Source organism: Anolis carolinensis, chromosome 4 (genome assembly GCF_035594765.1).
Source record: "Anolis carolinensis isolate JA03-04 chromosome 4, rAnoCar3.1.pri, whole genome shotgun sequence".
Taxonomy (NCBI): Eukaryota; Metazoa; Chordata; class Lepidosauria; order Squamata; family Dactyloidae; genus Anolis; species Anolis carolinensis.
Window position 1 is genome coordinate 32,357,457 of NC_085844.1, and position 13,219 is coordinate 32,370,675.

The 13,219-nt window shown below is 36.7% G+C and overlaps 1 protein-coding gene across 6 annotated transcripts in view; it reads right to left on the reverse strand.

Moving 5' to 3' along the window:
* slc26a7 (solute carrier family 26 member 7) overlaps positions 1 to 13,219 on the reverse strand; it is a 146,055-nt gene that overhangs the window by 80,093 nt on the left and 52,743 nt on the right. For all 6 annotated transcript variants that reach the window (XM_062980195.1, XM_062980190.1, XM_062980193.1 and 3 more), the window contains one exon: positions 10,927 to 11,037. In XM_062980195.1, the coding sequence (XP_062836265.1) occupies positions 10,927 to 11,037 (111 nt within the window). The remainder of the gene's footprint in view (positions 1 to 10,926; positions 11,038 to 13,219) is intronic.

A 13,219-nucleotide genomic window follows, 5' to 3' on the forward strand; every position in this document is an offset into this window, starting at 1 on the left:
GAGTGAAACATTTGGATTATTGTTTGGTTTTCACCTTTTGCTAAATCTTTTTGGATTACCTATCTTCCTTTCTTATTCCTGAATTTTATATGCTTTTATATCTCTTTTGCAATAAACTGTTAGCTTATATTCCTGGAGACTTGTGTAGTGCAGTGGTCATAGGCATTTCCAGGCCTGGAGTGCAACATTACTTTTAGATGTTTGCTCCTTGCCATGAAAATGTATTTACTTATTCAAAGTCCATTCACCCACAATGCAAATAGTTATAAAAACCTTTCTGCCTGTGTGCAGCTGCATACATATGGTGTAATACAGAAGTGCTTGACTGAAATTTATACAGATTTGGATAGTACAATATTATGACAAGCTTCCACCTAACAGCCATGGTGGAGACTGGTGTGAATTCATCAAAAAAGAATTGTGAATTGAAACTTTGATGGAGTTCCAAAAGATGCTGAAACCTATCCTCAAACTAGGTTCGGCACCATGGACAGCTCTTCTAAAATTCAGATTAAAGGCTGCAGTGGATTCACCATCCCATTGACAAAGGCCACCAGCTAGCACTGTTCAAGAGAGAGATATGCAGCAAAGACTTTATGCCATTTTACATTATAAAACTACCCTGCTATGGCTCCACTTTTTACTTTTTTTTTTTGGATTTTTTTAACAGTTTATTTATTTATTTGTGACATTTATATCCCGCCCTTCTTTTTTTTTCTTTTTTTTACATTTTTATTGGATTTTACATTCATAATTCATAGTTCGTAACAACACTACTTCCCTTTTTTAACATCTGCCAATATTTTTTCCTCCCTACCACCCACACCCTCCCTCCTCAACCACAGTATGTTTATATTAATCTTGCAGATCGAGCCACAGGTAAAGTCTTTGTATTTTTTCATTAATGTAATCGTTGGCTCCTCCATTTTTCACCCAGTTGAAATAGTCTTTCCATCTGTTTGTAATGTCCTTTTGTTTATTCATTCTTGTTACTTGGTTAGTCATAATTCCTGTAATATCTAACAACACTTGATCATACATATAATCATTCCAATTATTTAACGTCCATTTCGATTTGTCTCTCCATCCTCTAGCAATCACAGCATGTGCTGCTCTTATTGTTACTTTCAATAACTCTTGGCATTCAGTTTTTATACTTGGATGATCCAGCACTCCCCAAAGTAACAAATCATTATTGATTTGTATTGTTATCTGTAATAAGTCCTGGATTTTCCCTTGTATCATTAGCCAAAATTTTTTTAATTCAGAACACTCCCACCACATATGCGAATAAGTGCCCTTTTCTTTATTACAATGCCAGCACTTTGAATTCTTCCCTTTTATCATATAAGACAGTTGTTCCGGAGTTCTATACCATCTTAATACCATCGTTTTTCTAATTCATTATATTTTTCTGTTTTTATTTTATTTATGTTCCTAATTATTTCGTCTACTTCTTGTGTGCTTAATATTTTAACCCCATTCCATTTGTTACGTATTGCTCGGATCATAAATTCCTTATCTTCTACCATTAAATTGTATATTTTTGCCACTGTTCCTTTACTTGTTTTTTCTCTTGCATTTAGCAATTTATCTACCTTCAGTTCTTCAGTGGGCTGTGCACCCTCTTTTTTTACTTTTTCCCAGATCCCTCTTAATTTTAACCAATATTCTTTCCCCCCTTTTTCCAAAAGGTCTAGCCAGTTAATTATCCCTCCATCTTGTTTCCACATATCTTTTACCCTCCTTAATCCTTTTTCTTCTAAGGTATTTACCAACCTTTCAGGGAGTCCCGTGCTCTTAATTGGGGTCTTTCCAGAAATTTTATTTGCCCATAGTTTTTGCCATTTTTGCCAACATTCAAACTCAATCTTTCTTGGACCTGTTAGTTTTTCTTTTATTTCTTTAATATCTCTAGTATATAGCCCATATTTTCCCCACCCTTCATTTATTTCGTTCTCTACTTTTATCCATTTATCTTCTCCCTTTAAACTTATTTCTAGTAAAGATCTTAGTTGGAAGGCCTCATAATAGTTTTGTAGATTTGGAAATCCCCATCCAAGTAATCTTCTTGGGGTATGTTGAATCTTTTTCATTATTCTGTTTCTCTTTTTCCCATATATCCATTCTCTCAAGGTATTATCCCATTCTTTTATTTGCCTATAGTCTATTTTTATTGATAGGGTTTGGAACAGGTAAAGTAATTTGGGTATTATGCACATTTTTAGTGCTAATATTTTTCGTGGGATACTTAGTTGTTTATCTCCCCAGGCTTTTAATTTTTCCTGGATTTTTTTCCATATTGCCCCATAATTGGCTACTTTTAACTTAGTTATTTCTTTTGTAATGGTTATACCTAAATATTTTATTTTATTTCTTATTATTTTTATGTCTCCCATTTTTGTCTGCAGCTCCTTCTGCTCCTTTTTCCCCATATTGTATATCATCATTTCTGATTTGCTCATATTCACTTTCAATCCTGAATACCTTTCAAAATCTTTTAATATTATTTGTATTTCATGAATAGCTTCTGCTGGGTTTTCCATTATTAGTAAAATATCGTCCGCGTAAAGATTTATCTTCACCTCTTCGTTCCTAATTTGATATCCCTTTATCCTGCCGTTGTTTCTTATTCTATCTGCTAGAGGTTACATTGCTAATGCAAATAGGAGCGGAGACAGAGGACAACCTTGTTTTACACCTCTTTCTGTTTTGAAAAATTTTGTTAAGCCTTCATTTACTCTTATTCTTGCTCTTGAATTATTATATAACTCTTTTACTATTTTAATAAATGAAATGTCAAATCCGTAATTACCCATTAGTTGTAACAGATATTTGTGGTTTAGTGAATCAAAGGCTTTATAAATGTCTAACTTTACTAGTGCAAACTTTCTTTTTTTGTTATGATTAAGGATGTTTAATACATTTCTTATAGGGTGCGCAATATTCCTGCCTTTTATAAAACCATATTGATCTTCCTTTACTATTTTGGATATAATCTCTTCTATTCTATTTACTAATATTTTCGTGAATATTTTATAATCCTGATTTAGGAGGCTAATGGGTCTGTATGAATTGGGATCTTCTGGATCTTTCCCAATTTTTCTTACTGTTATTATCTCTGATTCTCTCCATGTGTCAGGGATTTTCCCTCCCTTCATTATGTTATTAAATAGAATCTTCAATTCTGGAATTATTATTTCTTTCATTTCTTTGTAAAATTCTGCAGTGTATCCATCCCCTCCCGGAGATTTTCTATTTTTCAGTGTGTCGATAACCTGTTCTATTTCTTGATACGATATTTCTGTTCCTAGTTTCCTATTGTCTTCTCTATCTATTATTTTCTGTATTTTTTCGTCAAATTCTCCATGTATTTGTTTTTTATACAATTCCTGATAGAAGTCTACAAATGTCTCCCTTCTTTCCTTGGTCGAGTTTACTTTTTTATTATATTTATTTTTTAACTGAATGACTCTTCCTTTCTCTTTCATGTTCTTCAAATAATTAGCCAATTTTTTCATTGTATTCGTATTTTGTCTTTGGAAATTATTTTTAATAAATATATCTTTTTTCCATAAATCCAAATTATCAATTTCTTCTAACTGTTTCTTTAAATTTTCCAACTTTGCTTTCACCTGCACTTGGTATTTATTTTGTAGTAATTTTTGTGTTTCCTCTATTTCTCTAAACACCCTTTTCCTTTCTCTATCTTGCTGTTTCTTTACTGCCACTTCTTTTGCTATACAGTAACCCCTAATTACTGCTTTTGCTGTGTCCCAGACTATTTCTGTACTTGCTGAACCCCTATTCTCTTTGAAGTAATTTTTTATTTCTTCTGATAGTTCATTCTTAAGTTTTTCTGTCTTAATTATAAAATTTTTATATCTCCAAGTTTTTATTGCCTCCGTTTCATCAGGCTCCTCTATCCTTAACTCCACTATAATAGGTGCATGGTCTGAAATCCAGATCGGTTGTGTTTCCATATTTAAAATTCTAGGCCTATTAGTGTTTTTTATTAATATGTAATCTATCCACGAAAAAGATTTATGACTTTGTGAGAAGTATGTTGGATTTTGTTTTTTGAGATTTGCTTCAAATATGTCCTCCATTTTCCATTTTTTACAAGGTCTTTGTTTTTTCTAAGGTCCATATTAAAATCCCCTCGAATTATTAGCTCCCCTTGATAAATTTCTTGTACTTTCCTAAACCACTTTCTAAAATATTTCTTTTGTCCTTTATTTGGGCCATATACATTTCCTATTGTATATTTCTTGCCATTTATTTTGCATATTAGTACTATGTACCTCCCTTCCTTATCTATTATTGTTTCTAATATTTCCAATTTCAATGAGTTTTTCATTATAATCGCTACCCCTCTAGCTTTATTCGTACCTCTCGCTTCAGCTATCACGCTCCAACCTGGAATATTTATTAATTGTTTGTTATCTTTCTGATGTTTGTGGGTTTCCTGTAAACAAAGCACATTGCAATGCGATTTCTTTGCTAGTTGTATTATTCTTGACCGCTTGAGATCTGAAACCTCCACTTTTTACGTGGTTTCATCCTATGGAATCCTGTGATTACTAGTTTAGGGATGGGTACTTAGAGTTGGTTGCCTAAGGCCTATCTCCAGATGCAAATATGGCCAAGGCAAATTATCAGAGATGTTTTTGCTATGCAGTTTCATTCAGTAAAATTCAATGCATGTTTATTTGTAAGAAAGCCCAATGCATCCAGTGGAGCTTGCTCCTTATCAGGCAAATTTAGGATTATAGTCATTCAGTTATATTTAATTTCGTTCCACCATTTCACAAAAGTATAGTTATCCTTCCACATTTGCATGTTTGAGTTTTGTGGATTTGATTATTCACAGATTTCATTTATATGTGCCACGGCTGGGTAGTAATCAGCTGCAATAAATCACTACTGACCAAGAGGTCATGAGTTCGAAACCCAGGTCGAGTTAAGCCTCGACCATTAAATAGCCCAGCTTGCTGTTGACCTATGCAGCCCTGAAAAACAGTTGCATCTGTCAAGTAGGGAAATTTAGGTACGCTTTATGCGGGAGGCCAATTTAACTAATTTACAACACCATAAAACTGCCAGCAAAACATGAGGAAAGGAATGAGGATGTACAGCCACTAGTGGATGGTGAAGCAACAGCTCCCCCTGTGGCCAGAATCGTGAATCTGGAAAAAAGTTAAAATGCCTCTGTATTTATCTATACTGTATGTTCTTTGTCTGTTGGCATTGAATGCTTGCCATATATGTGTTCATTGTAATCTGCCCCAAGTCCCCTTCGGGGTAAGAAGGGCGGAATATAAATACTGTAAATAAATAAAATAAATAAATATGTTCTCCCTAGGAATCTCTAGGTTCTCCAGTGCAAATCTGACCCTAGATTCATGCTAGAGAACATAGAGGTTCCTTGAGAGGTGTTCTCTCTGGTAAAGAAGAGCATTTTTTAATTCCCAGATTTTCCACTTCCACAGGGGCCTGCATTCCTAACCCCAGCAAATGGGAAGGCTGACTGCATTATTCTTGAAATGAAATTATTATAAAACAATTACTGATCTGTGAAACCAAGTAATGGAAAATGTATATCACTCCAGAGATTAATCTGTAACTCTCATCATAGCCAGGAAAACCAATAGTTTGAGGGATGATGGGAGTTGCTATCCAGGAGCATCTGGAGGGATACACATTCCATTCATTAAAGAATCATAAATCCCCTCAGACTAATAAGGATTAGAAATGGTACTTCAGGAACCAAAAGCAAATATAGCATCTCCAAAGTTACATTTTAATGCACAATATCATTCCTTCACCAATCAGAATTTGCTGATGAACAACTCTTTCATTTTGGAAATGTTTATTTCATCTAAAGGTGAGCTAGGCAGAGTATATTGTGTGTCAATTGCACTGCTCAGATATTCACTACCTAAAAAAATGAAAATCCAACCACATAACAACATTTTTCCAAAGTACCAGATGGTCTAAGTGCCTTTCATGAAGAAACCAAGCTTGTCCCAGTTGGGCAATTATTTCACTAAAAATGAAGTAACTACGTAATGTCTACTTTGCTGATTCAGAGTTATCATTGCTTCCAAGGAACTTGCCACAAAATTCAAATCCAACTTGCCAGTGAGTTGCAAAGGGCCTTTGACAATATACTTTGCATACGTTTCAATGCAAATTCTATGTACTTTGGACAGAAAGTTGCTTTCCCAGTAGACCACATGGCTCCTACAGAGCTGTTAAACGTAGCACTGAATGCACGTTTTGGCATACAGGCCATTTTTGGAGAAACCACGCAATTACTCAAAAGACAATGATTGCTCCTTAGAAAGCATAATAACAACCAACCGGAATGTGCATATACTTGGGCTTTTCAAACCCTGAGGGGTTAGCTTTGTGTGTGGTTCCACGGAGTTCTGAATTTCCAAGGCAAAACACCCCTTCCCAATATCTGAAAGACTCCCACAGTTCTTTCCCTTCCTTCATCCTTTCCAGACTCTTTTAACTAAAGAGAAGCTTTGACCCCCATACCCTACTCCATTGTTTTCTGCAACTGGGACCAGATGGTCTCTTTTTTGGGGGGAGCCTCCTCTGCTTCTCATTCTGGGAAGTCATTGTCTGAAATTATTACCTTGGGGGGGATCTTCCTTTGTTCCTAATTGGGATGTCCATCGGAAGTTATAAATTATAATCTAGTTTCATTGAACTCCAATAGTGACATATATGCAGATGGTGGTAGATTCCTTCTAGCAATGAGAGGGAATATTGTAAATCAATTTACTGTACCATAACCAATGAAACTAGTGCTGTCATTGATATGGGTACTGCTATCAATGTACACAGCACTCTCTCCATCTCTAGGAGTTTATAAACTACATTATAAAGGGAGAGGGAGATAAAAGAGAACATTTTATCAGACCAAAGCCCTTGACATACATGGATTTAAGCAACCACCAGGGTGAAACAGCAATCACTGGGATGCAACAACCTTTCCTGGAAGTGGGATTTTTTTTTCCTAGAACTGCTACACTTAGACTTTTTACTAGGGGTGGCATTTCTGATGAATTTTCTTCTCAAAATGAGCAACAATTTTTAAATCAATTTTCTTTTTTCTACAAGAAGAATTTGCATTTGGTTGCATATGCAGAAAATAATGCTTCTTCACCAAAATATTGTTTTTTGCATAGAAAATGCTGTTTCTTATGCAAACAATGCTACTCTTTTTGCTGAAGTTTTGTGCAGAATAAATCCCCAAGTGCATTATCTTCTGTCCCAAAAACAGTATTTAGAGAAAGAGAAAGGAAATAAAAAGGAAAATACAAGGTCTTGGTTGAATTAAGGTCACAATTTATGATGTTCAGTGGCAACCTACTCCAAGTTAAAGCTTTCAAGCCTGCTATATTAATGTAAAAACTTCCAGCCCAGGGGAAGGAGTGAAGGCAACAAAGAGTGGAGTATGATCTTTGAAGAAGAAGAAGAACCTCCCAGTTCTCTTTTTTTAAAAATTATTTTTATTGTTATTATTATTTGAGAAAAAGTTACAAGAACCTCCCAGTTCTCAAAGTTCTGGGTGGCTCTTGATGATAGACCATAAAGATGTCTAAGTTTCCCTCACATCAAACTATTATTATATGTATGAAATAATTCAGCCTTCTCACCTGATATTTCGTTTTCTATAGATAAAACAGAGATAACTTTTCATTCTCCAACCATACAATCTCAAGGGAATTAGTTTTTCTGGTCATTTAGATGAGTCCAGAATGATAGAGTTGAAAGAGATTACAAAAGCTATCCAGTCCAATTCCCTGCCATTCAGAATACATGCCCAAGGCACTTCTGCCAGTTGTCCATCCAACCTCTGTTTAAAAATCTCCAGTGAAGGAGATCTACCACCTTCCAAGGCACATATCCCACTGTCAAACAGTGTTTACTATCAGGATGTTTTTCCTTATATTTAGGTGGAATCTCTTTTCCTACTATTTGAATCCATTGCTTTGTATCCGAGTCTCTGCAGGAGCAGAAAACAAAGTTGCTCCATATTCAATACGGCATTCTTTCAAATATGTATACATGGCTATCATGTCACCTCCTAACTTTATCTTCTCCAGATAAAATGTACACAGCTCCTAAGTCACAATTGGCATCCAGAACTTTTATCATTTAGATGGCCCTTCTCTGGACACATTCCAGCTTATCACTATCTTTCCTGAACTGTGATGTCCAAAACTGAACACAATATTTCAGGTGAGGTCTAACTAAAACAGAATAGAGTTGTACTATTACTTCCCTCAATCTCGACACTATACCCCAATTGATGCAGCCTAGAATCACATTGGCTTTTTAGCTGCTGCATCACATTGCTTGTAGTGTAATGAGACTTCTAGACTCCTTTTACATGTATTGTTATTAGAACCCTTCCTATATCTATGCATTTAATTTTTTTCTGCTTGAGTACAGTAACTCTGCTAAGGTCGTTCTGATCTTATGCAGTGAGAGTCATCTGCATAAACCCAATAAATGATTAACTGGAAATAGCCATTGGAAATCTACTTATTCAAAGAAAACAGAAACTGTATCTACAGCAAGTAACAATGGATATTTAATGTGCATGATTTGATATAAATGTGGTTTCTCTATTATTAGTAATATATATGAGCTTGCACTTTGATTTTCACCCCATTTACATCTAAGATTTGCTCACACGAGTAAGCCATATATTGTTGCTATCAAAATAAATATATATTATCTTCAGAATCAGAGTCAACAATTTGCTGTACACATATTTCTGAAAGACAATGGGAGAGGGCTGCAGCCCGTTTGCATTCCTTTTAAGTTTCAAATGAGCATTGGGTTGGCTCATAAGATTCTGGAAACATTATGCTGGACTAGTTAATCTAATAATTTGTTTGATACTGGAGGGCTCTCCTTAATGTTTTTCCATTAGTGTTGGCTCTTCACAATAAGGACATAATTCATTGCTAATTGCTAAGCCACAAGTAATTTTTGGCAATTTTCTTCCCAGAGCAAGAGAGTTGTCAAAAACAACACAGTTTTCAAAAATGATTTGCACCATGGCACTTACTATATGCAGAATTTGTATGTGGAGGTTTTAATAATAATAATAATAATAATAATAATAATAATAATAATAATAATAATAATAATAATAATAATTTATTTTATACTCCGTCTCCATCTCCCCTAGGGGACTCAGGGGGCTTACATGGGGCCAAGCCCGGATAAAACAAAGCAAAATAAAACAACATCAGAAAATACAAAACACAAAAATTAAAATGAACATTTTAAAATATAAAAATAATAAACATCATAAAAACATGGATTTGGCACTCAAGTAAAAAGGATAAAACGAACTGGGTAAAGTGCAGTGAGTGAGTATTGTAAACAAGATAGTTAAAAGGTGCTACCGTCAATAGGGAAGCAACTTGGGATGGGGTGGACCATGTGACTATAATAAATAGGTGGGGCGTAATAAAGTGCAACAGATGAGGAAATGTTCATAGATACAAAGACTATAATGAGATGGGGAACTCATTCTCCGAAAGCCTGTTGGAAGAGCCAAGTTTAAAGCTGTTCCTAAATACTGCCAGAGTGGGGGCTTGCCTAATCTTCCTGGGGAGCGAGTTCCAGAGCCAGGGGGCCACCACGGAGAAGACCCTCTCCCTCATCCCCACCAACTGCACTTGTGACGGAGGCGGGAACGAGAGGAGAGCCTCCCCCGATGAACAAAGAGATCGTGCAGGTTCATAGGAGGAGATACGGTCCCGAAGGTAGACGGGTCCCGAACCATTCAGGGCTTTGTAGGTGATCACCTGAACCTTGAATTGGGCCTGGAAGAAGAACGGCAGCCAATGGAGTTCCTTAAACAGGGGGGTTGACTGCTCCCTGTAAGTTGCTCCAGTGAGTAGTCTTTTGTTTTGTTTTGCTGTTTTCTGTGAAGAAAATATTGGGGGGGGGGGGGGGGTTTACAGAAAAATGCTATGTGCCACTTTTGTAAAGAAATCCCAAACAATCTGACACCCCAGAAATATATTTTGAATATTTTCAAATATTCTTTCCATCTCTATTTGACAGCAAGATGTAAGATCAGCCTGATAATATAAGCCATTTGAACACTTGCTTGGAGGAGGAGAAATCCTGATGTAGTATTAAATTAAAGATGTAAATACAAGTCCAGATAAATCACAATTATGCTCTATACAAACTAAAACTAACTTTCTGAAGTGTGTTTGTGCCTTCAAGTCACCTCTTGACTTATGGTGATTACATGAACTTCAACCCATTCTCTTAAACAAGAAATACTCAGAAGTGGCTCATGCCTATTCCTTCCTCTAAAATATAGCCTACATCGTGTGGTATTGTGATGATGTCTTCCATCCAAATACTATTCAGGGCTGACACTGTTTAGCTTCCACAATCAGATAGGATCTGGTGTCATTAGAGTAATTAGGCCCCACTATTTCTTAAATGGGGAGGAGAGTGTAGTTGTAGAGGAAGTATAACAATCTGCACACATGAGCATACACATTCATATAGCTTTTTTACTTTCTATCTCCTACAAATTACAGGTCTGGAACCATTGCCTTCAAAACAGCTCAACTAAATATAATGGTCACAAAGTGGATGGCTTTACAAACACAGCCAATGAAGCTACAACGCTTGTCTGCTTGAGTTGTGCCTGAGGGCACAACTAAACATAATGGAAATAAATTACAGTACTCAGTGTCCTCCATCAGAGAACAGACCAGTTGTTCTCCTTTTTGTTGGATCAGTTCTTTTAAATATGATAAATCATATTTTATAATAAAGCAGTACAGGTTCCTAAGATAGGTAGACAAATGCATCTGTTGTATTTTCAAACTTGGTCTGCAAGGATTTAGAAGCACTTACCTGTGGCAACATGCCTGCCCATTCCAAACATGGCATAAATAACAGCTGGGAAGAGAGCTCCATATAATCCAAAAACAGGATGCACTGAAGAGAGAACAGCAAAGGCAAGCCCTGTAGAGAAGACAGAGTGGAATTATGAGTTGTATTATATTTCACACAGTTATCAGTACTACGTTGGAATTGGAGTCCCATCCTATGCCCATATATTGTGTCATCTAGCATAATATATAGTGATAGCCAGCAGAACAGAAGGCTGAGAGGAGACATGATAGCCATGTATAAATATGTGAGGGGAAGTCATAGGGAGGAGGGAGCCAGCTTGTTTTCTGCTGCCCTGGAGACTAGGATGTGGAACAATGGCTTCAAACTACAGGAAAGGAGATTCCACCTGAACATTAGGAAGAACTTCCTCACTGTGAGAGCTGTTTGGAAGTGGAACTCTCTCCCTCGGAGTGTGGTGGAGGCTCCTTCTTTGGAGGCTTTTAAGCTGAATGGCCATCTGTCAGGCGTGCTTTGAATGAGATTTTCCAGCTTCTTGCAGGGAGTTGGACTGGATGGCACGTGAGGTCTCTTCCAACTCTATGATTCTATGATAGATGGCACGGCTTTCTACTTAGACAGACTATTTGTTTATATAGCCCTGGTAATTTTCTCTCAGACATAAAACAATTCTGTTGAAGAAAACATCTGCATGTTTGTACCTCAAGGGTGGGACACATGTCCTCCAAGCTGGATTGCAACTCCTATCAGCCATAGCCATTACAATGTTGGGGGATGATAGCAACTGTAAACAATGAGACCTACTCATCCTCAGCGTTGTGATGAATTCTCACCAGACTGGGATGATCAGAAGTCAGATCAGGATCCATGGGCAAACTTTAGGGCAATTTGGAATATGTTACTCAGGATTTCTGACACTCAGTTGCCTAGCAATAGTATCAACTTTAAAATAACACATGAACACAATTCACTACATTGGGTTGCTGAAAAAGAATGCTTGTTTTTTAACCAGGTTGAGAGTCTCATTGAATCTCAAGTATTGAGGAAAAAACAAAATATTAAAATGAAACAAAAATTAAAGAAAAAAGGGGAGAAGGGAGCCAGAAGTTGTATGATTCATATATGAAAGGATGTATGAGTTTGGTTCTGGTGTGTCTTCAAGTTGCCTCTTAATGTAATGGCAAACCAATTAATTCATATTAGTTTCCAATCTCTGGACTAAGCAGTGTACATACATACTTTGACAGATACATTTAGCTCCTTAATTTTTAATATCATTTTGCCTACATGACCTACATTTTTATTGGTGGGTTACTGGGCTCTTGCATAATAAATAAACAAATCCCAGAAGCCTGCATTGTGCCCATTGTATTAGAGCACATTAGATCAGCCACTCCTTCTAAGATTCAGCATATGCACCCAACTACAATATGGGGATATTAAAATCACAGATTTGGAAGATACCCCAAGGGACATCTAGCCCAGTCCCCAGCCATTCAGGTATACATAATCCTATTATCCTCAACCAATCCCTATTTTTACAAGGTGGGATAATGCATGTTACAGTCCAACCCAACACAAGATTTGGAAACAACTGCCTCGGACACAGAATCCCTCAGACTCCAATCTGTTGCTGCATGCCAGAAGAAAAGGAATCACCTGATACCTTCAGAAAGGAAAATGAGTCAAAATGAGTTACTTTCCATGTTATAAAACATAAGTGAACTTGAACCAACAGTGTGTTGCAGCATGCAAACAAACCCATGGTAAGGGTTTCTTTGGTGGTGAAATAGATTGACTTAAAGGGTGGTGACATCTCCACCGTCGGACATGTTTAAACAGAGGCTGGGCAAGCATCTTTCAGAAATACTTTGGTTATGTATTACTGAATGACAGGGGAGTTGGACTAGATGGCCTTTGTGATCCCTTCTAAAAGTTTATGATTCTATGGGCAGCTGGCAGATGTAATCAGACTGAGTGATGTTTTCATTCTTACTCGAGGACAGCTGCATACCAGCCAGGAGGGAAAGGGGACCAAAAACTAAGTCTTAGGAAGAAGACGGATTTTGTTTGAAATTACAAAGGAATGCAAGTTGTGTGGTAGAAGCAGAGCCTGGAACGTTAAGTGACATATGAAATTCCTCCAGCTCAGCTTGAGACCTGCCAACTTTTTTATACCAGTCTATTCTGACTGGCGCTGGCTCTCCAGAATCTCAGAAAGCCCTATGTCATAAGTAGTTTTTTAAGACAGACAGCAAAAAGATTGAAGATGCCAAGAGATGAACTTCCAACT